The sequence below is a fragment of the Pleuronectes platessa genome, chromosome 15 (genome assembly GCF_947347685.1).
Source record: "Pleuronectes platessa chromosome 15, fPlePla1.1, whole genome shotgun sequence".
NCBI classification, from domain to species: Eukaryota; Metazoa; Chordata; class Actinopteri; order Pleuronectiformes; family Pleuronectidae; genus Pleuronectes; species Pleuronectes platessa.
In genome coordinates this window covers 11,130,932-11,158,069 of record NC_070640.1, presented here as the reverse complement: position 1 = coordinate 11,158,069, position 27,138 = coordinate 11,130,932, and the positions used below count along the sequence as shown (strand labels likewise).

General features: G+C 41.2%; 4 protein-coding genes across 11 annotated transcripts; 3 read left to right on the top strand and 1 right to left on the bottom strand.

Annotated features, from left to right (window-relative positions):
* Window positions 1-75: 75 nt before the first annotated feature.
* On the top strand, window positions 76-5,957 carry vps36 (vacuolar protein sorting 36 homolog). Its single transcript, XM_053441073.1, has 14 exons — window positions 76-262; window positions 494-562; window positions 680-750; window positions 1,692-1,806; window positions 1,937-2,026; window positions 2,567-2,653; window positions 3,187-3,219; window positions 3,391-3,468; window positions 4,285-4,419; window positions 4,528-4,593; window positions 4,754-4,818; window positions 5,214-5,298; window positions 5,421-5,497; window positions 5,600-5,957. Exons 1-14 carry the CDS (start codon window positions 167-169, stop codon window positions 5,679-5,681), a joined length of 1,149 nt encoding a protein of 382 aa, XP_053297048.1. The 5' UTR covers window positions 76-166; the 3' UTR covers window positions 5,682-5,957.
* Window positions 5,958-6,634: 677 nt separating this feature from the next.
* LOC128456741 (thrombospondin type-1 domain-containing protein 1) lies at window positions 6,635-14,533 on the top strand. Of its 2 annotated transcripts, XM_053441064.1 has the most exons (9): window positions 6,635-6,880; window positions 8,084-8,240; window positions 9,074-9,192; window positions 10,178-10,572; window positions 11,030-11,678; window positions 12,003-12,164; window positions 12,268-12,688; window positions 12,761-13,286; window positions 13,378-14,532. In XM_053441064.1, the coding sequence occupies exons 3-9, from the start codon at window positions 9,102-9,104 to the stop codon at window positions 14,011-14,013; spliced, it is 2,880 nt and encodes a 959-aa protein (XP_053297039.1). In that variant the 5' UTR covers window positions 6,635-6,880; window positions 8,084-8,240; window positions 9,074-9,101; the 3' UTR covers window positions 14,014-14,532. The 2 variants fall into 2 exon arrangements, with proteins under 2 accessions (XP_053297039.1, XP_053297040.1); XM_053441065.1 differs by lacking the exons at window positions 6,635-6,880; window positions 8,084-8,240 and having other exon boundaries at window positions 8,882-9,192; window positions 13,378-14,533.
* A 406-nt stretch (window positions 14,534-14,939) lies between these two features.
* Window positions 14,940-21,635, bottom strand: fgl1b (fibrinogen like 1B). Of its 2 annotated transcripts, none has more exons than XM_053441075.1 (9): window positions 21,223-21,635; window positions 17,460-17,555; window positions 16,952-17,216; window positions 16,657-16,816; window positions 16,464-16,561; window positions 16,223-16,311; window positions 16,013-16,138; window positions 15,831-15,895; window positions 14,940-15,322 (listed from the first exon to the last, which is right to left on the bottom strand). In XM_053441075.1, the coding sequence occupies exons 2-9, from the start codon at window positions 17,517-17,519 to the stop codon at window positions 15,142-15,144; spliced, it is 1,044 nt and encodes a 347-aa protein (XP_053297050.1). In that variant the 5' UTR covers window positions 17,520-17,555; window positions 21,223-21,635; the 3' UTR covers window positions 14,940-15,141. The 2 variants fall into 2 exon arrangements, with proteins under 2 accessions (XP_053297050.1, XP_053297049.1); XM_053441074.1 differs by lacking the exon at window positions 21,223-21,635 and adding an exon at window positions 17,632-19,029.
* On the top strand, window positions 19,308-26,409 carry tpte (transmembrane phosphatase with tensin homology). Of its 6 annotated transcripts, none has more exons than XM_053441069.1 (19): window positions 19,308-19,687; window positions 20,623-20,725; window positions 20,894-20,974; window positions 21,071-21,118; window positions 21,236-21,397; window positions 21,881-22,000; window positions 22,610-22,709; window positions 22,852-22,915; window positions 23,053-23,117; window positions 23,645-23,705; window positions 23,787-23,868; window positions 24,137-24,225; window positions 24,482-24,543; window positions 24,638-24,718; window positions 25,253-25,358; window positions 25,450-25,547; window positions 25,629-25,724; window positions 25,975-26,045; window positions 26,128-26,409. In XM_053441069.1, the coding sequence occupies exons 2-19, from the start codon at window positions 20,679-20,681 to the stop codon at window positions 26,228-26,230; spliced, it is 1,536 nt and encodes a 511-aa protein (XP_053297044.1). In that variant the 5' UTR covers window positions 19,308-19,687; window positions 20,623-20,678; the 3' UTR covers window positions 26,231-26,409. The 6 variants fall into 6 exon arrangements, with proteins under 6 accessions (XP_053297044.1, XP_053297043.1, XP_053297041.1 ...); XM_053441068.1 differs by having other exon boundaries at window positions 19,308-19,807; XM_053441066.1 differs by having other exon boundaries at window positions 19,308-19,852.
* The last annotated feature ends 729 nt before the right edge of the window (window positions 26,410-27,138 follow it).

The following is a 27,138-nucleotide window of genomic DNA, read 5'->3' as shown; positions in this document are numbered from 1 at the left end:
ATAGTTTTAGAAATTGAGTATTTTATTTGACATTAACTCACAGTATATATTTTTGTGTTTCCATTCCGGCAGGGTCAGGCCAGCTTTGGACAGGATACCAGAAGTAAACATAAAATGAGTCTCGGCGGCGGAGTAAAATAAAGAATAAATTGTTCAGGGAGCTGAAATGGATCGTTTTTTTTGGTCAAACGGGCTTTTGGAAATAAACGAAACTTTAGTGATCCAACAACGAGGCGTGAGACTGTATGACGGCGACGATAAGGTGCAGGTTTCCTCTCTGTTAGCAAAGTTTCTGGCTTGACACAACGACACAGCAGCTAAAACTTGTAGTAAAAGCTCAAACAAAGACAGTTGAATAGTACAGCAGTAATGAACGATGACCCTAGGTGCTTTAATGTGTAGTATGTGGTGAATATAACACAACATGTAGCCTCAGTCAAACTTTATTCAAGCAAATAATCACGTCATGTCTTTTTTTCTGTCATTGTTCCAGGCGAAGCTGGACGTTGGAGTTGCCCTGTTGAGCACCCACCGGCTGATCTGGAGGGATGTTAAAAATCATGTATGGCAGCAGCAAGCATAATTACTCACAATATTTACTGCACCAATCGTTTGAGTACAAGTACAAGTGTTCACAGGTTTGTGTTATGACTCTCATGTATTTTCGTGTTTCTCTCAGGAATGCTGCATAGCCATGCCCCTGTCACAGATCCTCTTATTCGAGGAGCAGGCTGCAGGAATAGGAAAGAGGTCAGTAATCATGGTTCTCTTAAAGGTTCAGTGTGTAGAATTTAGTGACAACTAGTGGCGAAGTAGCATGTTGCAGCTGAATACCCCTCGCCTTACCAGCCTCTTCTCCGAGTTTGGATCACTGTCTTGTTGCAGAAGGCTTCCTCTTTCATTTGCACTCTGTTGAATCGCTGCAGGACATTTGAATATATTTAGCAGAATCAATACTTTCCACTAACCATGTTTCCTGCGTCACTGTCTGCCACAAAACCCCAAATATGAATATTCTAACCTGCAATTAACACAGACGGAAAAGATTTCTTTCCATCAAATGCTTCTCATATTAAGCTCCAAACACACATTTGAGAGCTAAGTTCTAGCTTTACCTTACCATCGAAGTCAGGGGCTTACAGTTTGTTAGCTAAACACTTCTGGCTTTTCCAGATCTTGTTTATTAAACACAACCCCCTGACTTCTCTGATAAGGTTGCAGGTACAATTCCCTTCCGTTCTCTCCTTCCTGATGAGCATTCTGAGCAGAGAGTTAAAGCTGGTAGCAGTTTAATAACTTTTCATCGCCTGTCCTGTTTTGTAGCCAATAATTAGCTAAATGTTCCTGTTCCTCAATTTAATGAAGGACTGTGTGTTCACAAGGACAGTTTTCTGCTACTTCTTTTCACTTAACAAATAAACAGCCTTTGTAAAATATGCTCAAATATTTGCATGTAATTATATATAAAGTATGGAACTTTGGTCATGCGTTATGTACGTGATATGTATGAGAAAAGGTGATAGCAACATTTAGACGATGATATGCAGTGAAATGATCCAAAAAGATGATATGAGGACTTTTTTGTGAAAGTTCAACTGTGTATTTTCACTTCTGATAACAACCACAGCAACAAAAATTGAGGCTACAAGAAGAAGACGATTACTTTACTGTTGGTTTCTCTTATTCTGCAGTGCAAAAATAGTCATTCACCTGCATCCAGCACCTGCCAACAAGGAGCCAGGTCCCTACCAACACAGCAAATATCCCTACATCAAGCTGTCGTTCAAAGAACATGGGCAGATTGAGGTAATCCTGTTCACACAAGGAGCAAAAATAGCTTTTTGTTTTCACTTTTTTGCATCAATTCTTTAGAATAGACCATGTTTGTATGAAATGTTTTACCTGAAACCAACGACATGGTTTTATTGGCTTGCAGTTTAACAGGAGGCTAACAGAAGAGATGACTCAGAGGAGATGGGAGAATACACCAGTGTCACAACCCATCCCCACAGGAACAGGTTCTCAGGTCAGAAGCTGAACAGACAAACCTCCTCATCTGAACAAAATCTCATTTTTCTCACTGGTTTAAAGTCCTGGTGATTTTTAAAAACCAGAAGGTGGTGTGAGTTATTTTCACACCATAGGAGGAACTCTACCAACCAAACTGCCACTAAACGGACTGAAGTCAATTCTAATGATGATCCACAGGATGGCAGTGTTGTCCCTTTATTTTTTGGTTTTACTATGTGATGACTATTTTAGGAATTTTTCAAATTTTATGTGAAACTATGTTTAGCATCCCTCATTTGTTGGACTGTGCTTTACATAATCAAATAGTCTTTATTAAATATGTTTACTTGCATTAGGTCCTGAATCTCCAAATGAGATTACATTAATCTTGTTGTTTTTGATTAAAATGCCACAAAATCAAACCTACCTAAACTGATTTATGCACCGCAACAGCAGTTGACCATGATATTCTCCCTCCTCACTGTTTGTCTTTCCAACTTATCAGTTCCCAGTGTGCCTCACTGTGTGTGTTTTTCTTTCCTTTGTGGTCATGTAGACAGGAAAGACACGTGCGGTGGGGATTGTTGGCATCGAGAGGAAGATAGAGGAGAAGAGGAAAGAACAAGACAAAAACATTTCGGAGGTACTATGGACCAAAAATACTGAATTACCAACAAATGTGTCAGAATGGGAATTGTAGAGTTCATTAAACTGTGTCATTCTATCCTTGTCTTGAAATCTCCAAGCGGAAGTTTTGTTTGAGGCCATATTCTAATTGTGAATACACTACGAGAACAGAGTGGTTCACTTTGTGAAAATTCTGTGAATGTATACATCAGTTTTCTCTGCCATTAAATAAATGTTACCATTGGAAATTAACCTGACCACAGCAGCTGAGACACTCATCAGGCAACCATGAAGTTATGTGTTGATACACCCGCTATGTATGTTTGGTTTATGAATAAATTAAATATAAATCCTATATATTTAGTGACATAAAATGTATAAACAAGTGTGTTTTGTGAACATGGAAGAATGTTCAGTTTTATCTTCAGTCGGTTTAGGGGTGTGGATGCTTTGGAATGATATTTAAATTGTATCTGAAACCATGAAGTTTTGTGGTTTATCTAATTAAGGATAATTTTGAGCCCTACTTATTAAGTCTCTGTTTTTCAGGCCTTTGAGGACCTCAGTAAGCTGATGGTGAAGGTAAAGAAAGCTTTTCTTTACATGTCCTCATTTTCCTGTAGTTGGTGTTTTATGAAATAATAATTAACGTCTTACATTTGTATCTAATGACACTTATACTCTAAACTTGTTTATGCTATACTTTGCTATGCATTGGGATGTGCTGAACGATTGTGTATTCCTTACTAACAGGCCAAAGAGATGGTGGAGTTGTCCAGGTCTATAGCCAACAAGATTAAAGACAAGCAGGGAGACATAACAGAAGATGAGGTAAGAACTTGACCAGTATGGGTGAGAAGCAGAAACATGGGGACAGTAGAGATCGCTTGTAACTACCCTACATGAGGAAATCAGAAACCTTAGAGGGGTCCATAAGTGAGGGTTCCCTCTACCAGGACAGTGGTGCAAAAGATACCACATGTAACTGTGGAGAGGCAGTGGTCTAGTGGCAGAAACTTGGACTATGGGCAGAGAAGGTCTCTGGTTCGTCTCTGGTTCGACTCCACGGAGAGACAACAAAAGACGAACCTCGATTGATCTGTTCAAAAATCCAAGAGTCTCCCTACCCTGTCTAGTGCCCCTGAGCAAGGCACCTTACTCCCCCAACATCTGCTCCCCGAGCGCCGTACATCCAGCTGCTCACTGCTCTGTGTGTACTGCACCAGATGGGTCAAAAGCAGAGATTAAATTTCCCTACCTGCATGAGTGTGCCTTTGCATGACTGTGCATGTGTTTGGGACGAATAAATGCATCTTACATCAACAAAATTACAATAAGAAGAAGAAACGGAAGGAGAAATCCTGATGTTTTGAATTGACTTGAAACTAATGTTTGAGACCAATAAGAGTACAGTTATTTTCTCATAGACTTCTATTGAAACACTTGTTTTTGCAACCACTGCTGGATCAGAACAATACAGGTTTCATGCACATATGAATTGACTTCACTTTCTGTCCCCGAGTGTAAATGCACTCTTTATTATACAAAAGAGTCCAATCGCATCAAGCTGTTACACCAAACAGTCTTTACACTTAAATATCCACAGTTTGGTTTCCTTCTTATTAACGGTTGTGTTGTGCTTTGCAGACAATCCGGTTTAAGTCTTACCTACTCAGCATGGGTATAGCTAACCCTGTCACCAGGGAAACACATGGATCGGGCACACATTACCACCTGCAGCTGGCTAAGCAACTGGGAGATATGCTACAAGCCCCTCTAGAGGTTGGTGTGAATCTTTTCATGTTGTGCAGTTCACCTCAACACAGGCTGAGATCAAACGCTACTTTTAAATAATTTTTCTTATTCTCATTTCTCTCCCTTCTCCTTCAGGAGCGTGGGGGAATGATGGCTCTCACTGAGGTGTACTGTCTCGTCAACCGTGCTCGAGGGATGGAGGTAACGCTCACATACACACACAACATGAAACAATTTATGCAGTTGCGTGTCCCTGCATGTTGATTCTAGCTGAACTGATAACACAACTCAACTCTGGTGTCCATAGATTCATGGTACACAAAAATGTCTGTCACTGAGGTTGTTTTCCACATTTCCGTAGCTTTTATCTCCAGAAGATTTGGTCAACGCCTGCAAGATGTTTGAGTCGTTGAAGCTCCCTCTGAGGTGAGTAAGAGTTGTGTTTGTCTCTGTACTGTATTCCCCTGTGGTTGTATAGACAAGGATATGTGTTTTACTGTTTAATAAAGGAATATGGGGCAGGGTAGACGCCCTCTTCACACAGACCAGGCTCTTCCTGCCTGGCTTCCTGTTGTTGGAAGTGGTGTCCAGCCCTCTGCAGCTGTCATTTCCTGTCACTTCCTAGGGTTTCAAAAAGAAACACTGGCCTGGTTCCCTGCTATCTTTCTACTAGTGCCCACATGGTTGCATTTTAGCTTAATAAAAGATCACATTAAAACGGTTGAACTGCTCTCTACTGCCTCCCTCTCTCTCTCTCTCTCTCTCTTTCTCTTACACACACTTCACACACTCTCCTTCATCCGTCTTGTCTTCTCTGTTAGGCTGCGTGTGTTTGACAGTGGTGTGATGGTGGTCCAGCTGCAGTCTCACAGCGAAGAGGAAATGATCGCCTCTGCACTGGACAACGTAAGCTTTCCCTGTTGCAAACATTATACTGACGTCAACCCAGTCAAACCCTTACATATACACATGTTTATGAATGTACTGTATATGAGTTTATGTTCTTCTCCTCCCTTGCTCTTCGACAGGTGTCAGATAAAGGTTCGTTGACAGCTGAGGAGTTTGCAAAACTCTTGGGTCTCTCTGTTCTTCTGTCTAAGGAACGGTACGTTATCTCCTATTGTATATTTATTTTATTAATTGAATTGTATTCCAGCGTCTTAATCTCCATGTCTTTGTGTCCTCCTCTGTACTCCCTCATCTCCAGGTTGCTGCTGGCTGAGAAGATGGGCCACCTGTGTAGAGATGACTCTGTCGAGGGTTTGAGATTCTACCCAAACCTCTTTTGACCTGTTTACAGTCATTATTGTTCAGATAGAGAAAAATAGCTGCTCTGTCTCTACTGACTGACTCTGAGCTCTGTGTGTTGTACAGCAGTAAAGTGCTCTCCTGTCTGATTCATGATTATTAAACAATAATCAAAATTTTCTACTTAGGTTAAAAACCAAGGCTTCCTCTTTTACAATAATTTAAAAACTGCCAATACTGTATATCCAGAAGCAGCAAAGTGTCCCCAGATGTGCTCCTAGTGTTTCTTTGGTAATAAATGGGTTTTGGAAAGTTGACTTAATGGAATCATTTATTTTCATCATTTTAATTTTAACATTTGGTTGTGTCGCACATCATAAACATTTTAACAAGTAGTGTTCCTGTATTAAAAAGCCATAGTTACATATCACATTTGCCAAGGTAAAAAATACAGTTATTGAATATATAAATAAGAAATAAAGCTTGTTCTGCTGTCTTATCTTCTGAGGTAGGGGAGAACATGCCCAGACGTCCATGTGTCAATCATCTCAATATACTGTTTCACCTTTTATCACATTTTAGTCTCACTATCAAACTGTAATTTGAGTCCCTTCTGTGGAAAAATAGCATTTGTCAAGGATACGTTCAAGAAAAGATCAACAGAAATTAAATGCCTGCTCCACTTCAGTTTGGTTCTCAGAGTATAAAATAAATGGCACATTGCCAAATGTCATTCTTCAGGTAATTAATCTCTTCAGTGTACAGGTCATGTTAAGGAAATTCCAGTTGTGACTCTTGAAGCCAAACTGAAAAGTGAGCAGTCTTGGTAATTGGCTCAGTGAAGCTTTCAAAACAATCACTTTACCATATCTATTAACACTTTATAATATTTCAGGAGGTCTTTTCATATTATAGAGTGTGTGAAATAGGAGCATATTGTTAGTGTCTAAGAAGCATCATATCTAGCTATTTATTTTTGGGTTTGTAATCTCCCTGTTGGGCTTTTCCTACAAAAGATAGAACACTTCTTTGTTCCTATTGTGAGCCGAGCTGAGCAGTAAACAGGGTTTCATCTCCACAGCAGCTTCCTGTTTTCTGCTGTCTCGCTCTTTCTCCGTGTCTGGAAGAAAATCGAAGGTCTGCAGAGCTATACAAATGATTAGATTATCATGCCATGTGCTTCACTGATTGTTCTTCAACTCAATTTGTCCAGGAGATCACGAGAGCCGAACTTTTGAAGGTATGAGCCATTAATTGAGGGGTTCATGCATAGTATTCAACTTTTAGGCGAACTTGAGTGGTGGTGTTGATTTCAGGTTGTCCATCCATGTGAAGTCACTTTCTCATGAATGTGATACCTCAGGAACACCTTGAGGGATTTTTTACATTACACCAAAATTGAATTTGATCTTAAAGATGAACTGATTAGATATTGGTAGTGAAAGGTCCAAGTTCACTAACGTCAAATAAGTAAAAATGTTGGCCTCAACTGAAGAATGAATGTGCTAATTAACGACTTATTTTACCAATTTAAGCCATAACTCATGAGGGGAGATTGTTGCCTTATATCTATTCATTTAACTGAATAATATACAACACGGTAATTCTCAGTTTCTTTTCTACTTGCGTCCTGTATTCTTAGAATATCTGATGACTTGATCATCCTCTTAATAAAGTCTGTTTTCATCGATGTGGGGAAGAATGAAATGTCAATCTTTATGGGAGGAAGGGTTGATCTGATTATGAGTAGTTATGCAGTTTATTCAGTTAGATCTATCTGTTGCATCTCACGTATTCCCACGTGCACTCACTCTCCTCAGGCGCATGCATGTGCTCAATGTCTTCTGACCTGGGTGCCTGTTGTTGCAACTAACCTGCTGAAGGATACATTTGATGTGATGCAATGCTTGAGCTGACAGGAGAGTGAAGGGTCTGTCTCCTTGTTTCTATAACAACCTTTTACCTGAAGCCTGGGGGAAGTTAGTGGTTGTGAAAGCACCGCTGAGACACTTGTGGAAATGAGAAGCAATATTGTGGGAATAAATATGAATGGGATTTGCAGTGGTATCACAGAACCACATTGTAAAGTCCACTCACAAACCATATGCTTCATATTGCAGGTTAAACTGCACAGTCATTTAAAAAATATAAATAAATACGTGTATAGGGTTGTAGTAAATATGTACACATATCTGTCCATCTATCTGTCCGTCTCTCTATCTACCTTTCTGTCTATCTATCTATCTGTCTGTCTGTCTGTCGGTCGGTCTGTCTGTCTGTCTGTCCACACCTTTCTCTCTTTCTTTCTTTAATATTGTCAAACACCGCTTTGTTTTATTTTGGATGATTAGTTTATTTTGAAATAGTTCCATATATGCACGCGCTTCACCGCGCCCCCTGCTGGTGACCGTGACGTGACTGTGCCGCGGAATCCCTCTCGCAGAGCTCGAGCTGCCGCCTCCCGCTCGGACGCTCAGTGGAGACGATCTGGAGAAATGTGGCCCCGGAGCGCCGAGGGGCCCCCGGTACCTGACAGCACCTGGTGACCCAGTTCAGAGCAACAACACCGAGACCGATGCTGAGCGGAGTCCCGGAGAAATGTGAGTAAAACGGGTTCATGTTCAACTCAGCACCGAGCACCGCACGTGCGTTTCTGCTGCTCTTTTTTAAAGTTTGTTTAAGCTAATTTCCACCTGTTGGTTCCACCTGAAATCTAATAAAATGGCCTATATAGTATTTGATTACAAGTAAATATGGTTACTGATATGTATTATAACTACTATCCAAACTAAATGTTCAAGAAACACATGATGGAAAACAAGTAACTAATGATTATTTTCAGATGTTTGCTCCTGAGTCAAGGTTGTGTTCTTCTTCTTCTTCTTCTTCTTCTTCTTCTTCTTCTTCTTCTTCTTCTTCTTCTAAACTCTTCTTCTTGGACAAAGATTGATAAACACTTAATAAACAGAAAAAAACTGTATAAATCTGAGGTGTATTTTCATCAAGTATGTGTTATACGTCATCAAAGTGTTCACACAATGCATAAGGAACATATTGACTAAAATGTACAACAGAAAAGTTATTTTATTAAATAAAGTAAGAGTCTATAAACGACATTTAATTAAAAGCAAAGACATGACTCAGCCTCATGATTCTTTGTCATGAACAAAGCTCTCCTGTTGCTTCCCCACTTGTGTGGTGACGGCAGCTCTACCTACCCATTGTGAAGATGGAAGGAAGGGGAAGACGCCACTGTAAATCCACAAAACTCAAGCGCTCAGCTTCACGCTCTTCAGCCTTCCTGTTTTTCTTTCCTCGGACGAGTGCATTGCTTCTTCCCCTCCTTCTCTGGACTAAAAAAATCTCTACCAGTTGTTACCCGCTGCCTTCTTGAGGATTCCTTCATTTTTTGTGATTTGCCTCTGATTTGCAGAGGTCAGAGATGGTGGCAGACGACGGTCATGTGGAGTAGCAGGATACAGAGGCACGGACTTTCGGGGATGCCAAGGGTTGCCAATCTGCTGCCCGTCCTGCTGACGCTCCTTGGATATGGTGAGGTTCATTAAAATCATCTAAATAACATAACTACATATTAGAAAAGCCTGGCAGGATCTTTGACTTTTAATTTAAATGGGCTGTAATGTGTGTTTACATTCAAATGGGACAGGGAAATGCAGAGGAGGGAATTGGGTATTGGAGGTTCAGCCTCTTCCTCTTCCCACACCCTCTTTGCTTTGTGAGGATGTGAGGTTTTGCACAATAGACGGCACAATAGAGCTCGAAATAATATGCTGCCAATGCTACTGATTTACTATTTCCCTCAGTACTGATACACTAGAAATATACTCAGTTACATCTGAGCGGATACTATGAGCAGTAACATCCGTAGTTTAGCATCAGTGCATATCAGTAGTTTGTTCGGTGGAAAACTGAGCTTATTATTGAGTCGTGCTGAGCAGATTCCATCAGTTGTGGCCGTGTGGTTATTCAAACTGAAGTTGGTGCAACAGGGAAACAGGAAATATATGAATGGGCCTATATATACTGTATTCCCATATAATTGTGCATGAGATTTATGATGCACAATTATGTTGTCAGCATTACGTAGCAATTAAGTCACATTTCTCCCAGAGTGACATATGAATGTGAGAATGACCTAAAAAAGTGACAGTTCCCACAACAACTTTACATAAACTTGTCCACACCTTAACGGATATACGTATATAAGTCTTTTCAAGAGAATTTCAAGTTGTTGAATTACTGCAGATTGATTCACTCACACCATCGTGTCACAAGCGGAGCCAAAGTTGAGTCCCCAATATTCCAACTGATTCATGTTCTGCAGTATTGGCTGAAGGCTATAAAAAAACACAGAAACCGTATATATTCCCACCGGTTCACTGTGTGCATTGTTGTGTTTGAATTGATGTATTTTAATTGTATTGTTTTGTATTGTATATATTATTGTGGATTACTACATTATGTTAATATTTTACTTAGTCACTGCTGTCTCTCTTCTCCTCATACTTTCCTGTAGCGTTCGCAGGGCTGAGTATCTGGCCCTCACTCCACGTTGCCCTCAGCAACCCCAGTGTATTTGTGGACTTCATCACAAAATCCAACATCAGCACCGTGCGCAACACAAGCCTCTCACTGGTCAACATGGAAACCAACACAACCATTGACACCAAGACTATCCCCGGCAACCAATCGACCGGCCGGGTGGAGTTCGGCTGCTCCCACTTCCTATATGCAGGAACTTTCAGGTTCCTGCTCATGCAGACCAGCTACACTGTTGATGCTCATGGTGGTAGCATAGATGTGAGAACCAAGGAGAGCACCTCCTGGTTGTGGAGTTCAGAGCTGCAGGTGCAGTGGCCTACCTTTCACATTGCAGTGGAGAGGAATGGAAACCACTCAGGATCCTTTCAGGTAAGATAAACAGGCTGTTAGTGGCGTATAAAGTACCTGAACGCCATACTTAAGTAAAAGTACAGATATCTTACCTGAAAGTGACTCCAGTAAAAGTTAAAGTCACCTGTAAGAAAATGACTTGAGTCAAAGTCTGAGAATGAGCGAGAGAGAGGTGCGCCGTGCGTAAAAGCGCGCGTTGTGTAAACCATTGCTGCTCAAGTAACGAGCCAGTATTGAGAATATAAGGAGTGAAAATTACAGAAATTTGTGTTCAAATTCAGCTAGTTTAAGTAAAAAGTGTTCTGGGAAATAAATACTCCAGTGAAGTACAGATATGGGAAAAATCTACTTAAGTACAGTAACAAAGTATTTGTACTTCCTTATTTCCCACCTCTGCAGGCTCTCGGACTTCACTCATCTGATTCGTTGTGCTGCAGAATGATTTTCATACATCTCTTCTTCTGTCCCTCATCAGGTTGGAATCTCCACTAATGAACACTTTCAGGCTTGTTCCAGGGGCCTCGACTCTGCTCTCTACCTGGAGGTCAGCTACGTGGAGTACAACCAGATTGGGCGCAAGATCATTGACAAGGTCCGAGCCCGCACGCGACACCCAATCAAACCCCTCCGTTCCCAGAGCGTCGAGCTGTCCTGCGCCTTCCCGTTCACGGAGAGAGACTTTATACGAGTGGCTTTGGAGTCTCCTCATACAGCGCAGGAAGTGAAGAGCTCTGGGCCGCTTTACCTCTCACGTATCTTCTCCTATAAACTGCTGGTGGAAAACGCCAATGCTTATAAGAGTGGCTGTGAAGGGACAATGACTGTTAAACTCATAACCCCACCGTGTGCTCATATCAACGGGAAGGTGTTGCTGTATAAGGATGCAGGTGTTGGGAGAGGGGTTGCTGTTTCCTCACTTGTACCAAACCTGATGGGGTTTGGTCCAGAGGAGCCCTCCTCTCCTCCACTGGCCTTTAACTGGCTGACGCAGGGAGAGGATGAGACAGAGTTCAACTGCTCTGTGTTTGAACCAGGAAGGAATAAATACTGCTTCCGCTTTGTTTTCAACTTCAGCCGCTCCCCTAGTCCAGCACAGACCTGCTTGGTGGTGCACAAGAGGGCAGGTGAGATGGGACACATGCACATTGGGCAGCTGCCAAGAAGACACATACACACCACATGTCATTAGAGCAGGGCTGCAGTGACTTGCTCAGGAAGCACCTTCATTTTGAGCAGGAAAAATTGTTCCTCTGCTTTAGTTATCCAGATTTTCCATGATTGATAAAATCCACTTGTGGGAAAAAATACGTTTTTTAGTGATAAACTAAATGGAAATCCATTAAATAAGATGTTTCAATGGCCATGATGTTATATTCAAACATGTACGTAACGGCTTGTAAATGGAGGCAGTTTTCCACCTTTTTTTATTGATTATTTCTTCTCTGCAGAGTCGTGGGGACCCTGGCAGCCATGGAGTGTGTGCAGTGTGAGCTGTGGAGACGGGGTGAGGGAACGAGTGCGGAAGTGTTTGCTGCCCTCCAGTGTCGGAGGGATGCAGTGCACCGGCATGGTGAAGGAACAGTCCCTTTGCTCACTGGAGGACTGTGTTGGTCAGTCACTTGTCCCTTAAACTCTCCATCTTGTCCAGATTAGAAAATAAATTCATAGTTCCAGATGCACATTCTAACATAATTGTCTTAATTTCCTCCACAGCTTTGCCCGACCCTTCCCCATCCCTCTCTCCTAAAGCTGTTGGAGTTGCAACATTTGGTAGTAACGTGGTCGTTGTGGTTGGTATCTCCCTCTGCCTGACTGTGATTCTCGGCACTATTGTGGTGGCGATCTGGAGAAAATTTTGCCAAACCCCTCAGTGCAGCGCTGTCCGCAGGGGCTCCATGCATTCCCCTGGGGGCCGGAAGCTGTCCGATGAAAACTCTATCTGTGGACACAGCCTCCCAAGACCCAGCCTCACCAACGGCCAAGGCCCACAAGGGAGCATGGGTGTGGGTGCAGCCCAGAAAGAGAGGCCTTCCTTGGGCAGTGTGCCTCTGTCACAGACCCTGGTGATGACGCCCTCACAGGATGCAGATAGACTGTCTCCCACAGGTCAAAAGGTGTTGCCGACAGTATTTGGGTATGTCATCACACATACAATGTTATTCTCAAACATAATCACAGTTTCAGAAACTAAAAATGAACTCTCCAGGTACCGCTTGGCTCAGCAGCAGCTGAAAGAAATGAAAAAGAAGGGGTTGAAGGAGACCATCCAGCTGTACCATGTCTCTTCAAGCCCAGTCCATGACACCTTGGTGGAGGCATCTACTTTACCCACCAACTCCCCGATTCCTTCACCAACTGGATTGGTTCATTCAGGTCTTCCATCGGGCCTCCAGGACGAAGCCAACCACAACCAGTATAGTATCGCAGCACCCTTGCAGATTTCAAGGGTCACATCGGACAGACTGAGCCCCAGAGTGGACCTAGTCTTAGGTGCTGCTCTCTCTACAAGTGGGGGAAGCTCAAAATGGCGTGACCGCACTGCCCACTGGGTGGAGATGGTGGACAGGAGCGGGTTAGCAGGCCACAGAGGCGAAGGAGGAGGAGGAGGAGATTCAGGAATGGGAAATCACAATTATCCAAATTTCCGGCGCACCGCCAGTTTCAATGACACCAAACCCCAGACTCTGTCCTCAGCACAGTCCAGAAACTTCAGAGAACGGAGCATGACCCACGTGGGTGACCTATCCTATTTTGTTGATGTATACATTGTTGGTCAGATTTGCACAGATCTGTTTAACAAAGATTATACGTTGTTCTCTTCAGGTGGGATCTCGCACCCTGCCTGAAGGAAGTTGTTTGACCAGGGGAGGATTGGAGAGGCAGCCGTACCACGCTTACCCCATTCCAGAGCATGGGACTCCAGATTTGACTAGACCTGGACCCCAGAGGAATGACCAGAGGAAGCCCTGGTTAGAGACCGCTGCTCCCTCTCGCAACAGTGAACTCAAACACACAGGGGCCAACCCAAACAGCATTTCAGCATCTGAGAAAGATGGTAGAGGAGGCGTCATTTGCAATGCTGAAAGGCAAAGGAGCGGTGGGCCTGTAAGTGGAGGTAAAGAGGGATTGTCAGGGATCGGGGGTCTGGCTGCAGGGCCTGCAGGTTCTCATGGAGTGAACCAGTTGAGTATAGAGCAGGCTGAGATCAACTGGAACCGTCGTGGCCCGTCGCCCATCCAGAGGAACATCCTGGCCCGCAAATTAAAGGAGGCTCAGTCCTGCTCAGGGATCAATGGTCGGCAGCGGAGCTCCACCTTTAGCACGCCGTCGTCTAACCAGAGGCAAGGTCGCTGCCACTCTCTGCAGATGTCTGGAGGCTACAGCAACACTGTCGACTCCCCCTACAGGCTGAGCGAAAAAGAGCAGAGGATGCTGGACCTTGATCTGTCCTCGTCGTAGATCACTGGTTTATAGTATGATTCTATTTACATGTGTTCCTCATGTAAAATCCTGTTCTGTTATAATATATCGGTTAAGATTGTTCTGTTTATTAAGAGATTTATGGCTGTTACTTATCTTTAAAAAGCAGAGAAAAATCTAAGATATTTAAGTTTGTTTATTTGATTTTTTTTTTTATATTTATAATTTTGGTTGGAATTATAGCCGAACATATTTCTCTAGTTCATAGAGTCACTGTTCAGATTTTCTCTCGATACAAGATCGTTGGAATAAGTTTCTGTTTTATAAGAATTACCTGTACAGGAGTATAAAACGATGTTGTACATCCATTAAAAAACACTGGTCTTATTGTTCTACACCACTGAATGTGCTGTTTTCATTATGCTGTGAAATCAAGCTAGTTAAATGTTCTGGGACACACTGAAGCTGGTTTGACTTATGAACCTGAGTTCACATATGAAGATCGCAGCCGGAGATGTTAGACATGTTCATGACAAGAGAAAAAAGGGTGGAACATTCAGGCGAGGGGTGGCTTCTGCGTAGAGCATGCAGGAGGCAGGACATGATGTCTGAACAGTGGTTCTGTTTACAACATATCAACACGGCGTCAGCCCTTATCGCCAAAAGCTGTTGAATCTCATTCCCTTTCCAAGTTGACGTCTTTGTAACTTCTACTCGCTTGCTGTGAATTTTCAAGAAATTTCCCTGCTGTATTCCCACATTATTTCACTCAAACATTTTACACTGGTGCAGACAGGAAAGGTTCAGGAGAATGTACTGAGCAACTTAGATTTCCGTTCTCAGATGTAGCTCCTCTGGAAAATGTCTGGACTTCATGTCTAAAAGCAGTTTTCATGTGTTTTTCCAGCAAAGTGCACAAGTTAAAGCAACAGTATCCAGTTGTGACAGAAGAAATGGGAACATCCTCTGGGCAGCATGGCTGAAATGCTTTACATTTTATTGCTGGAGTAATATACACTTTATAGAAAGGGAGTGCCCACTATAAAACAGTTTATAATCTACTATTGACTTTGACAAAGGGAGAAATTAAAATACATAGAATTTAAACATGAAATCACACTTTGCTCTTATTTGTTTTCACTTGATTCTCTGAAGCCTGTTGTCTTTTTAAATATCCCCTGCTCCGCTGCCATCCATGTCCAAGAAGACCAGAGGCCGCACCTTCATGGTGGTGTGTCGAAGGGAATACCAAAGACCTTTCCAGGTCCCCCACACCACGCCATTGTCATGCTGGTTCTTGTACTTCCCAGAGCGGTAGAACTTCCCATTCAGGTTGGCTGCATGACATCTGTGGATGTAATGGTACGACACAATGTCAAGGGGGTTACATCTTACAAAGTGATTCAATCTCTATGTATTTGATTTAAAGCTTCTACAATTTCTAGCAGCTTCATCAGTATGATTCCCTACTTCCCTAAACCATAGAAAGAATAGAAAGATGGTCGACATGACTGCTCTCTAAAAGTGAAGCCAAGTCTTCTTGATTGCCCCCTAGTGGCCAGCTGCAGTATAGTAGAATGGACTTGGGCCGAACTTGAACGTCAAACATTCAAGTTTGGTTTGAATAATAATTTGATGTCGAAAAAAAAACATGAAATGTTGCTCCAGATTATGTCAAAAGCAAAAAAAATGGCAGCGTTAACTTTACTTTTGTACAAAGGTAGAAAGTGAAGAGTGTCCTCCATACTTATTCATGGGTTCAGAGCAAAACAAAGCCATTCACAAAAACTCAAGCTTCACAACAGTCCGGGTATTTTTGCGTGTGTGACAATCAAACAGAAGGGAGAAGGTCTCACCTGTTAAACCACCATCCTGCCTCGTTCTCCTGGGCACAGCTCCCCTGAAGGTAGCGATCATTGTCCTGTCAATCAACCATCACCACAGTCATCATCTCCACATCATCATCAGTACCAATTCAGATCAGTGTGGCAGCTATTAAAAAGCATCATTGATGGGAAGCCGGCCACAGATGACTAACCTGATCCCTCGTACTGAACTGCATACCACTGAGGCAAGCGGACCACTGCTGCACCGCCCCACCACCACCAGTCAGAGCGTCTCCAGCTTTGCCACTGTACTGCCCATAATGGAGCCGATACTTATCCTGTAACGGACAGTAGAGCAGTTAATGTCTGTTTGGTGTTGCATCTGAGATCAACCAACAGAAACGCAAAGTAGTATTTCTTACCGCCTCATCACTGATCCTGAAGTTTTCGTAATATGAATGACTTCTCTGTCCTTCCCAGTCCATTAGATCTATCTTCACCAGGTTCTTACCTCCAGCACAAATAGATACAGAGAGTCGTTGAGAAATAAGCAACCAATCGGACAGAAGATGAGACTTTTCATGTTAGTCATAAACAGGAAGAGTTTATTGAACTATATTTGGGTTCTCTACTGATTTTGGGTGGATTTTAATTCTTGCTGACCTTCTGAGAGCAGAGAGTGCATGTGCTCGTTCCCCAACCAAAACTCATCGTTCCACAGTTTGAAGTCCCCGAAGCCGTCTCTGTAGTCCACCCAGTCTCTGAAAGTACAGTCAAGTTCTATCAGCGCATACTTTGTATTCAGATGATGGTCATTCCCACATATGGTACAAGGGAGAGTTTCTCTATTTAATACCTGTTGAAGTCAACTCTTCCGTGCCGGCGTCTCTGAAACACTGTCCATCCTCCTCCATCCTCCATGTCACAGTAAACCAGAAATGGGTCCTGGTGGGACTTGGGTCTGATTCGGTAGAATCCACTTGGGGGTCTCAGTCTGTCGAACAGCTCAGAACAATCTAGGACGACAACATTGCCTTAAAGATTAGTTGTTATCATCAGTACCAGTTTAACCTTCCCTCTGTACGATGCCTGATCATAAACTTAAACCTAACACCCAAACACTGGGATGGTGTGATGTGAGCTCTTCTCACCCCTGTCGTGTACGATGATGTTGCCTGCTGATGGAAGTGGTTTCATCAGTGTCGTATTAGAGCTGTCGAGCGTCGCACTGCCGTTGTGGTTTGCACCAGAGGCTTTGTCAGCTTCAGCTCCAGCGTCAGGCAGCGCAGGTCGAAATGGAAGGAAATATTTGTGCGTCTGCAAGTGCTCGACCTGCCAAGTCACAATCAAGAGGCTATTCTCCAGCCTTTTAATGCTGCGTTTTAGAGCTGTGACCTCCGGCCCACACCAGTCTGTCTGAAATGAGAAGGAAAAAGCAGTTTCAAGTTATGTACGATGTTTCTAACCTTGTTTCCCTTCAAAGCAGCTTAGGTCCTCCCCTGCAGCAGAGATTATTAATGTACGCCTTTCTAGGAATGACGATTCTTTAACAGCACAACCGTTGAAACCCAGATCCTCAGTTTTCAGTGTCAATGTAGAACAAAAAGAGAAAAATGCGCCTGTAGCCCGTCAAGAGAAGAAGAATTTAAATGTACTCACTGATAACTGGGCAGAAGAGGCCGTGTTCAACACCAGAGCCAACAACAGAAACACTGACATGACTTCTCAGAAGAAGAAACCTCCAGCGATATCAGTCTGAAATCATAAATACAGTACGTATATTAAATAAGCTGCAATTCCTCCAACAGAATCCCTGCATCACAAGCCGTACCTTCATCTCCCAACGCTTCCCCCTGGTTTCTCCAGGTGCACTGGTCTGTTCCTCTAAAGATTTGTCAGTGTTATTTATAGGCTGTGTCAGTTCTGCATGGTCCATATCACAGGATCCAGATTTCACCAGCGTTGCCAAACGCTGAACTCATTCCAGGTTCCCCCTTCTTGGGAAGGTGTAGCTGATCCCAGAGCTGCCAATGGCCTTATGGACAGACCGTGCTAAGAAGACTTCATTCCTCACATACCAGAAGAGGTTGTTTTTTTTCTTTCTTTTTTTAACATCATGTTGTTTTGAAGAAAAAATATAATAAAATGCAGAACATATTTTATTTTCATGGAAGTTCTGGTCATGTTATCACTTGTTTGATATTGCGTCATAAACTGGAATTTTTTCCATATTTTGTTTTCTTAACTAGTGTTCTACACCAGCAGCCTGGGAGGAAGCCAGTCTAAGTTTTCAGCATCAGAGTAAACAGTAGCTTGACAACGACTGTGGAGCTGAGGCAGATTGAAGATTAAGGCTCTAAAATACCAAAAATCTTGGAAACTATTTCCCTCCTTGAGTTGAAATTGTCAATCGAATGTCATAAGACCTAAAGATAATCAATAATCACAAGTGTGTAAGCAGCAGGTTCTTTTTGAAGGAGAAGCCAGTGTGTAGTGTAGAAGGGCTCTCTCTTGTGTTACTTGTTGGCTATTGCAATATTGGAACTAAATATATGCTATGGAATTATTCTTTTTTTCTATTGATTAGTTTTATTTTATGCTATAATAATAAATAAAAACAACATAAGTTCTTTATATTTATTTATTTAATTATTTTACCAATCTAGGCCTCTGGTTCTATATTTCAAAAACTTTTTTTCTGAAAGCAAATACATTTCACTTCCAGTGTTTTACTGGTTAACTGTACATGACTAGTTTCTACCTTTGCAGTGGTTTACTAGCTTATTTTTGTAGTTTCATTTGTGCACAAAGTTAGCGTTTTTTTTATTATCCTTTACTTTATTTCTCTTACTGAATTTTCTTGTTATTTTATTTCTAACATGGAACATCTAATATTTCATCCATTCTTATATAAAAAATTAAAAATTAAAAAAACTACTAAGTGATGCTTTCGAAAAGTTCTGACAAGATTTTGACTTTTTACACATTTAGCGGACTAACTTACTTCGTGTTCTTCTTTCATTCTTTACAAATTCTATTTCTAACATTGTAAATCTTATCTTTGATCAATTTTAGTGTTGCCTCCCAAATAATGATTGTAGAGCACTTTAAACAATTTAATAAATAAATACATAAATAATTTACAAAGTAATGCTTTTGATAACCTTTGACAAGATTTGGACACCTTTAGCTGACTAACTTATCTCCCATGACTTCCAATGATTTTCTTTGTTTCTTTTTGTTTTACAAATTTTACCTCTAATATTGTTCATCTTATCTTTTATCAGAGGAGCCTTTCAAAGGATTGTACGATTGTAAAAACACTTAAAATAAATAAATAATGTCCCAATTCAGGGGGGAAATTTAACATTTGATGAAATTCCATCAAATGTAAGATAGCTGTCCCAGTTCGGAGTTATTTGAGTAATTTGAGTATTTTTTGTATTTTGAGTATTTTGAGTATTGTGGAATGCACAGCAGTGATTGAATCCAGATGTTGGAGACAGGCGGAGGGGGGATGTGGCCGCAGCAGCCTGGCGACCTATTTTTGTTTTATTATTATTTGTATTATTAACATTTAACGTGAAATCTGTCTGTGGACAGGAAGGCTTGTGTTGTGTTCAGGCTCAGTCTGTATTTCTGTGGTCAGACTGAAGAGGAGGAAAGAAGGAAACCAAGGCCGAGCCAAGTTTTCTAGTGAAGTCCAGGAAGTCTCAAACCGCTACGTCTGCAGAAAACGACACGATGAGGAGGAACATGCTAGTGGATGGATAGAAGAAGGAAACAAAAGTGGCCGATTAACCTTTGAGCCTTCTTCCTCTGTCCTCACGAGAAGTCACAAGACAAACTCTCGTATAATTTCCCGAATGCGTGAACCTGGACTCACGGTGAGAGGACGCTGTGTCTCTTTGTTTTTTTCGGGGGACTATTCTGTTGTGAGCGCATAAACCCACTGAGAGGACTGAGGGAAGGAGCCTTCACACAGATGAACTGAAGGAAAGCAGCTGGTTTGTCTTGTTAAATCCTCCTGGTCATTTTACATTGTCATTGAGGTAATAATACTCCATTCAAACTTCACTGTCTCCTTTCTCGTGTGCAGGCTTTGCACAAACATCTTGCAATGTACTTATTGTTATAGGAAGCATGAAGAACTGCACAGGGAAGTTTGATGATTAAAGAACAAATGTGTCAGGATGTTTGATATGAGCAGATAAACTATTTCAGGACATGGCAGGAAGCTGTTTATCCTCAAGTGCTGTCTGTTTTAATTTGATTAAATGTGCAGCAACATGCAGAGCAGATGAGTTTTCAGTCAGGGAATCCAACTGTATCGACAACTATCAGGATAAATGTCCTATTTTTATATTCTTGTAAGTTTAATGATACATTCTTGCTCCGGAGTGAACGTTGTGGTTTTAAACTTGATAAAAAGCCAGATATTAAACAAATCGGAGGTAGATTAATTACGTGTTGTACCCCCTCACTGTGCTTACATAATATAATAATCTTTATTTATAGAGCGCATTACAAAACATATTTTACAAAGTGATTTACAAAGGCAGCATTGCTCATAAAATGTGTCATAAAACATCAGGTTTATAAGAAAGCAGGTAAAATATATGAGTGTATAAATACCTGTGCCTGGGTAAAATGCTCAATAAAAGTAATTAAAAGATAGTTATAAAGACAGTTAAGACTCAGGTAAGGCTCTCCAATAAAAGTATGAAATAAGAAGAGACTTTAAGAAAAGACTTATAACAGTACAATTGTTATTGGCCAGTCCTAGTTTTACTCTTTCCCCACTTTCTTTTTCCAATTCCAGAGACAACACGATCAGAGCAAAGCCAGAGGGAAGACACACAAACACACACACACGCCATGACCTCTGTCCATTTCAGTCCAGGCTCAGATTCAGGTGTAAATGGGTGAGAAACGCAGATTTGTCATGGCAATATCAGCCTCTATTCACTTTCTGTGGGCCCTGCAATGTTTGAGACGCAGCTGCTGTTTGGTATGCAAGTGTAACGTTGTTGATTTGCATGTTTTGTGTTGTTTCTATCAAAGATATTTGTCATGTCATTGTTATCTATTAGAAACGTTTCAAAGATGGAGGATGCTACAGTGGAGATTGACGACGGGAAGGAAGACATCGCGGTGCCAGACACGATGTACCAGTAGGTTTATGCAGCAGAAAGCTTTATGTGCTTTATTGACTCGAAAAGCAAATTTTATCTGCACTGACGAGCATCACAATCTTTCCCTCTGTGCAGAAACATCCGTACGAAGATTACACCTTTCGTTATGTCCTTTGGATTTCGGTGAGTGTGTTCTGAACCACTGTACCACCACTAAGTGAGGATCGCTAATGATGGTTGTGTCTTTCCCTCGTAGTGTTCAATGACAATAACAATGGGTATATTACCTTTCCCCTCCAGTATATTCGGAGTCATCCTGATCATAGTGGACGTTGTGCTGGTGATTGTGGATTTGTCGCTGCCTGCTAAGAGCAGAGAGGTGGGCGATGCCCTCGAGGCCGTGTCCCTCACCATCTCCTTCTTCTTCCTCGCTGACGTCCTCCTGCGGGTCTATGTGGAAGGGTGAGTTCAGAATCCCAGGCCTTGTATACTGTAGTGTGTAGCTAGTATAACCACTTTCTTATGACTGCTCCAGATGAATTTTGTGTTTATTTTAATACACATACAGCATGAACACTTGTGTTATTTACTTTATATTCCCTGCAGCCTGGCATTTAATCTTTCCTTGGTAAAGCTGTTGCTGTCTCTGGCACTGTGTTAGACGGTGGTTCATTCGTGCAATCGTCTGAGGAGTTGTAACAGGTTTTGTAAAAAGGACCGGGTGATGCAAACATTCCTGTGTCAGCAGAAACAGAGAGTGATTCGCTGATGCACAGGAAGTTGCAAAGAGGAAGCTCAACAGGAAATGTATGGCATGTATTGGGCTGGTCCTTAGGAAACATGATGGCTAAGAGAGCTACACTCAAAATCTGTCAGCTGATTCTACTTGTTGCATGGAGTGAGCAGTTTTTCTCAGCAGCGTGTTCAAGTGTCTCCCCCTTTCAGATTCAAAGTGTACTTCAGCTCCAAGCTGAACATCATAGACGCCTTCGTTGTGGTCATCACCCTGGTGGTCACCATGATCTACACCTTCACTGACCTGTCAGGAACCAATCTCATCCCCAGGTACAAGCTCCTCCCTAAGCTTGTAGCACAGACCTTGGTACAGTTTGGTGATATCTTGTTATTTCCTGCAGAGCTCAGGTTGAGCCCAAATGAGGAATGAGGCAGTTGGACTCTTTAAATAACATAAAACAAAGCTCCCATTTCCTATGGGAGCTTTGTTTACTCTTAATCTGCTGCAAAGGACTCTGCAATAATGTGTATTGCTTTGTACTTTATATTTAATATATTATTATTTTATTCAGTATTGATAATTTGATACACTTTTCGTTTGTTCTAACTTGTTTAAATTACATAAACCAAAACATTATATTGTAATTGTATTGCATTATGTTTATCCTGAGAATGAATAATAATCAGTACAGTGAAAATAAAAATATGTGTAAAGTTTTTCATTTATAAGCCATGTTGAAAATATACTGGTTTCTAAAAAGCATTATTAGTAAAGTAATATTGATTTCTAATATTCTATCTAATCCTGAGTTTCCTTACAGGGTGCAGAGAGCTACACTGACCATACTTTATAATGATGTTGAGCTCTTTACACTTAACAACATTAATATGTTATCGATTGTCTCATGAATAAAAGGAGTCATTCGTTTTTTTCATCAGGGCGGTGACGTTTCTCCGTTTCCTGAGAATAATAATCCTGGTGAGAGTTTTCCGACTGGCAGCTCAGAGGAAGGAGCTCGAGAAGGTCACCAGGAGGATGGTGAGGTCACGCCACGGACGCACAGGAAACAAACTCTGAATAAATGATGCATTAAAATCAGTTTGAGAGAATCATGGTTGGGAAAAAAAAGAGAGGAGATGTCTGCTAATCCCTGATCTTTGACTTGTGTTCATTTCGTCAGGTTTCTGAGAACAAGCGGCGTTATCAGAAGGATGGATTTGACCTTGACCTTACCTACGTGACAGGTGGGAGTTAGATGGTGTATGAAACACACAAATGCATCTTGGATAATGCATCTAAAGAAATTGCTAAAAGTAGAGCTTTTGGCTCAAGCTTTTAAAATTGTTTTAAAATTGATTTCCATCTTTATTTGTGTCTCTAGATCGCGTCATCGCCATGTCTTTCCCCTCCTCTGGGAAACAGTCCTTCTACAGGAATCCGATTGGTGTAAGTCTGACTGGACATCTCGCACACGTCAACATTCCCTCCTCCCTTTTTAGATATAATTACACACACTAATATCAAAAGTAATTCATTAATTTCTAGAATGATTCATTCGCCTTCCCAGCTGCTTTAAAGGTTCAGTCTGTAAGATTAAGGGGAAAGGGTTCTATCGGCAGAAATTGAATATAAAATAAGCTTAGTGATGTTGTCACTTGTGTGTTTCATCTAAATTGTACAAATAGTTGTTTTCTTTACTCTAGAATGAGACGTTTATATTAAAATACTTTATATTGACATCAGGAACGGATCCTCTCTACGGAGGTCGCCATGGTTTTTACAGTAGCCCAGGCTGGACAAACTAAACACCTTTTGAGTTTTTATGACAACTGAAGGCCACCACAGGTTCTCTCCTGTGTTTGGAAGGTGAGGGCGAAGGGAGGGGTGTTCAGCTGCAACATGCAACTTCACCACTAGATGTCAATAGATCCCCATCACTGAACCTTTAACCTATTCCTCCTCTCCCTGTGCAGGAGGTGGCCAGGTTCCTGGACGCTAAACATGAAGACCACTATAAAGTTTACAACCTGTGCAGTAAGTTTGCACCACCTCTCTTCACGTGCACTCTATTGCCTTTGGATAGAGCTACACAAACAGTATCATTTTTGTTCCCAGGTGAGAAAGGTTACGACCCCCAGTTCTTCCACTACAAAGTTGAACGTGTGTTCATCGACGACCACAACGTCCCCTCCCTGGAGTGAGTTAACCTTTTCTTTAGTGACGTTTGTTTTTCTGTTGCACTGTTCCCTTCTGCTTGTGATTATATGGAAGCGCTGTAGATTAGAGCTTGTTAAAATAGTGCAGTGTGGGGATAACATGAAGAACAACCTCACCACATCTGTACAGTGGCTGTGTGGATGTGTTAAATCTTTAAGAACACAAGCACAAACTGGATGTGTCGCAAATAAGTATTAATATTTTCTCAGTTAATCTCTCATCATCGTGTGTTTCACTGTCTGTCTCAGGGACATGCTGAAATACACAGCCAATGTGAGGGAGTGGATGTCGGCCGATCCCAGAAACATCATTGCAATTCACTGTAAAGGAGGGAAAGGTGAGGCCAAAGAACTGACTTGTTTCATTAAGATTTCCTGAATAATTAGAGTGGAATTTTAGTCTTTTGCTGTTGAAAAAACTTTCCTCTTGATGATTCTTGTTGTTCTGGGTTTGTACCCTCGGGGTTGAATGCACTTATTGTAAGTCGCTTTGGATAAAAGCGTCAGCTAAATGAAATGTATTGTAATGTAATGTACCCTGCTCTAGTCTTGCTTAAAGCCTTAATCTGATCATGACTCTGCTCTCTTTGACAGGACGCACAGGAACTCTGGTGTGCACCTGGCTCATCGATAGTGACCAGTTTGAGAATGCACAAGTACGTCTTTTTTACTCTGAAACTTGGTCAAACAAGGGTTAACGAATGAGCAGCTGCAGACTTACACTTAGATTCATTTCTGTTTGTCCACCAGGACAGTCTGGAATATTTTGGTGAGAGGAGGACGGACAAGAGTCGCAGCTCCAAGTTTCAGGGAGTGGAGACTCCATCTCAGGTAAGAATCAGCCACTCAGGAGACCTACTCACAAAAACATCAGAAGAAAGAAGAAAGATATTTTGAGACGACACTTCTGGCTGCTGACTAGCGCCTCGTTGTGGTTGCGATTGACACAACTTGAACAGGGTATTTAATAAGTTACTCTCTTATTGCCTTTTACCAGTATCTTTGCACCCCGTTTTGCTTTTTTGAGTCATTCAGTAGAGCGCATACCTCTGCAACAGCCCCTTTTTATTTCAATAAAGCTGCACTGACTTTCACACACTGATACTGATCATTATCCTAAATATGCCTCGATAGTCCATGAACTATTCCGTTGGAAATCAGTGAAAATGTCAAAGAAATACCCTCTATCTCAATGTCAAAGAAAGTCATAAAAAGATTCCTGGATCTGTCTCTTTGTCCAGATCGGTGCCAAAACTCCTTATTGCTCCTTATCACCTGTCAGTAATATGTGAAATTAGCTCGTAAAGCCTTAGAAACCTGAATTAATAAAAGTTGTTTTTTATTCTCTACCTGTGTGGTCCACAGAGCCGGTACGTGGGGTACTACGAGATCATGAAAACGAGGTTCAACAGGCAGCTGCCTCCGCCCAAACCCCTCCACATCAAGAGCATCCGCATACACTCTATAGCAGGTAAAACCCTTCAAACCTTCTGGGCACTGAAACATCCTTTAAATTCGGCTTCGTGCTAATGTTAACATCTGCTGTATGTGCTTTTTCCCAGGCGTGGGTAAAGGGGATGGCAGCGATCTTAAGGTGAAGATAATTGTGAAGAAAGAGCTGGTGTTTCAGTGTGTGTGTGCCAAACAGGAGAACTGCAAAGTGAGTCTCACTCAAACCTCATCAGGTCACAATGATTCAATTGTTGATTTGCTGATTAATGAATTTCCGGTGTTTTTGAAGGTGTTTCCTGACGTGGGCAATAATGCAACAGTCATCAGTCTCCAGAACGGGCCTGAGGTCGAAGGAGACGTGAAGGTCATGTTTGAATCAAGTGCTGTGAGTCCCCCTCTTTACTTTGTCCTATGATCCTACTTGTCTTTTGTTTTTATTCACTCACTTTTAATGAAAATGTTTTTTATTCTTCATCTATGAGGGTGTTCAACGAAGTATTATTTTAACTTTTTTGTATTATTTTGGATTTTATCCTTTTTATTTCTTTTACCTCTTTTAATCTTTTTTATTCTACTCTTTTTAATTGATTTATTTTAAATACATTTTTTTTGTGTTTCTAATGTCTCATCTTCAGGGTCTTCCAAAAGGATACGAAGATGTCCCGTTCTACTTCTGGTTCAATACGTCCTTCATAGAGGACAACAGGTACATTTCTGTTGCGCTGATAAAAAATGTATTTCCTTTGCCTTATTTTCTGTTTCTGACGAACTTTGAATTCCCACCACAGGTTGTTTCTACCCAGGGATGAACTTGACAACCCACACAAACCCAAGACCTGGGACCTGTACAAGGAGGATTTTGGTGTCTCCATGTTCTTCTCTGAACCATAATAATAAAATACGCTTTAAAAAAGGAAGAATGCATAATGGTTTGTTACAGGTGAACAGGAAACACTAATAAATTAAAAACTGAAATCAAGACAAAATCAAGTGAAATATTTAGTAAGGGATATATGAGGAAGCACCATGTCATTTTATGTATTGTATTCCAGTAAACAAGTTGAAATGTGTCTGTGTGGTGACTCTTTTGGGTATTATTAAATTTAAAAAAAATGTATTTTACTTGAAATGAAATTATAAAGCTTAATTCTTGTTACAAAATAAGTTAACACTTTTGGAAAAAAATGAACTACCTCTGAATTTGTAATAACAGGGTTTCTGCAGGTTTCAACATGTCAAATTTAAGATTTAATGTTAACATTAAAATACTAGAAGTGATCGAAATACTAAAAATTCACTGCATGAGATCAAAGTATTTATCCATAATTGAATCAATTTAGATTTTATTTATAACAGTTACATTAATGTGTGATTTAAACAACTTTGCTACTCAAAGAGTGTTTCTGCCTTTAATTAGTACTCATTTCTTTGACAAGCACTTAAAGCTTGAAAACTGAGTTTCTTATATGAAATTTAACCCAGACAGATGAAGTATACATGTATATATTGTCACAAACTACAGGCAGAGACAGTAGGTATCATTGTCTCTCACAGCAGAGGGCACTGAGAAACTGAGGTATTTCAAGAGGTTGTTAGTTCCATGTTGATCTTGTTTTTACTTTCATGACAGCATGCACACAGACATTACAAACTCACAACTCATTTTAAAGTGGGAGAGAATTGGCATTTAAGGAATTTTAACAATTTACACCAACTTGAATGGGTTTAAAATTCAAATGATTATATGAAATGTTTGTTTTAAGACACTTGAGAAAACCCTGATTCAAAATTTTTCCGTC

Bases quoted from the DNA above. Each gene is read 5' to 3' on its own strand.
- vps36 (XM_053441073.1), top strand. From the start codon at position 167: ATGGATCGTTTTTTTTGGTCAAACGGGCTTTTGGAAATAAACGAAACT. The intron at 4,594-4,753 runs GTAACGCTCACA...ACATTTCCGTAG, and splicing joins ACCGTGCTCGAGGGATGGAG to CTTTTATCTCCAGAAGATTT. The intron at 5,299-5,420 runs GTAAGCTTTCCC...GCTCTTCGACAG, and splicing joins TCGCCTCTGCACTGGACAAC to GTGTCAGATAAAGGTTCGTT.
- LOC128456741 (XM_053441065.1), top strand. From the start codon at position 9,102: ATGTGGAGTAGCAGGATACAGAGGCACGGACTTTCGGGGATGCCAAGG. The intron at 10,573-11,029 runs GTAAGATAAACA...GTCCCTCATCAG, and splicing joins ACCACTCAGGATCCTTTCAG to GTTGGAATCTCCACTAATGA. The intron at 12,165-12,267 runs GTCAGTCACTTG...TTTCCTCCACAG, and splicing joins CTCACTGGAGGACTGTGTTG to CTTTGCCCGACCCTTCCCCA.
- fgl1b (XM_053441075.1), bottom strand. From the start codon at position 17,519: ATGTCAGTGTTTCTGTTGTTGGCTCTGGTGTTGAACACGGCCTCTTCT. The intron at 16,562-16,656 runs GTATTAAATAGA...CTGTACTTTCAG, and splicing joins GGAAGAGTTGACTTCAACAG to AGACTGGGTGGACTACAGAG. The intron at 15,896-16,012 runs GTTAGTCATCTG...GTTGATTGACAG, and splicing joins AGTTCAGTACGAGGGATCAG to GACAATGATCGCTACCTTCA.
- tpte (XM_053441069.1), top strand. From the start codon at position 20,679: ATGACCTCTGTCCATTTCAGTCCAGGCTCAGATTCAGGTGTAAATGG. The intron at 23,869-24,136 runs GTGAGTTAACCT...TGTCTGTCTCAG, and splicing joins CACAACGTCCCCTCCCTGGA to GGACATGCTGAAATACACAG. The intron at 24,226-24,481 runs GTGAGGCCAAAG...TCTCTTTGACAG, and splicing joins TCACTGTAAAGGAGGGAAAG to GACGCACAGGAACTCTGGTG.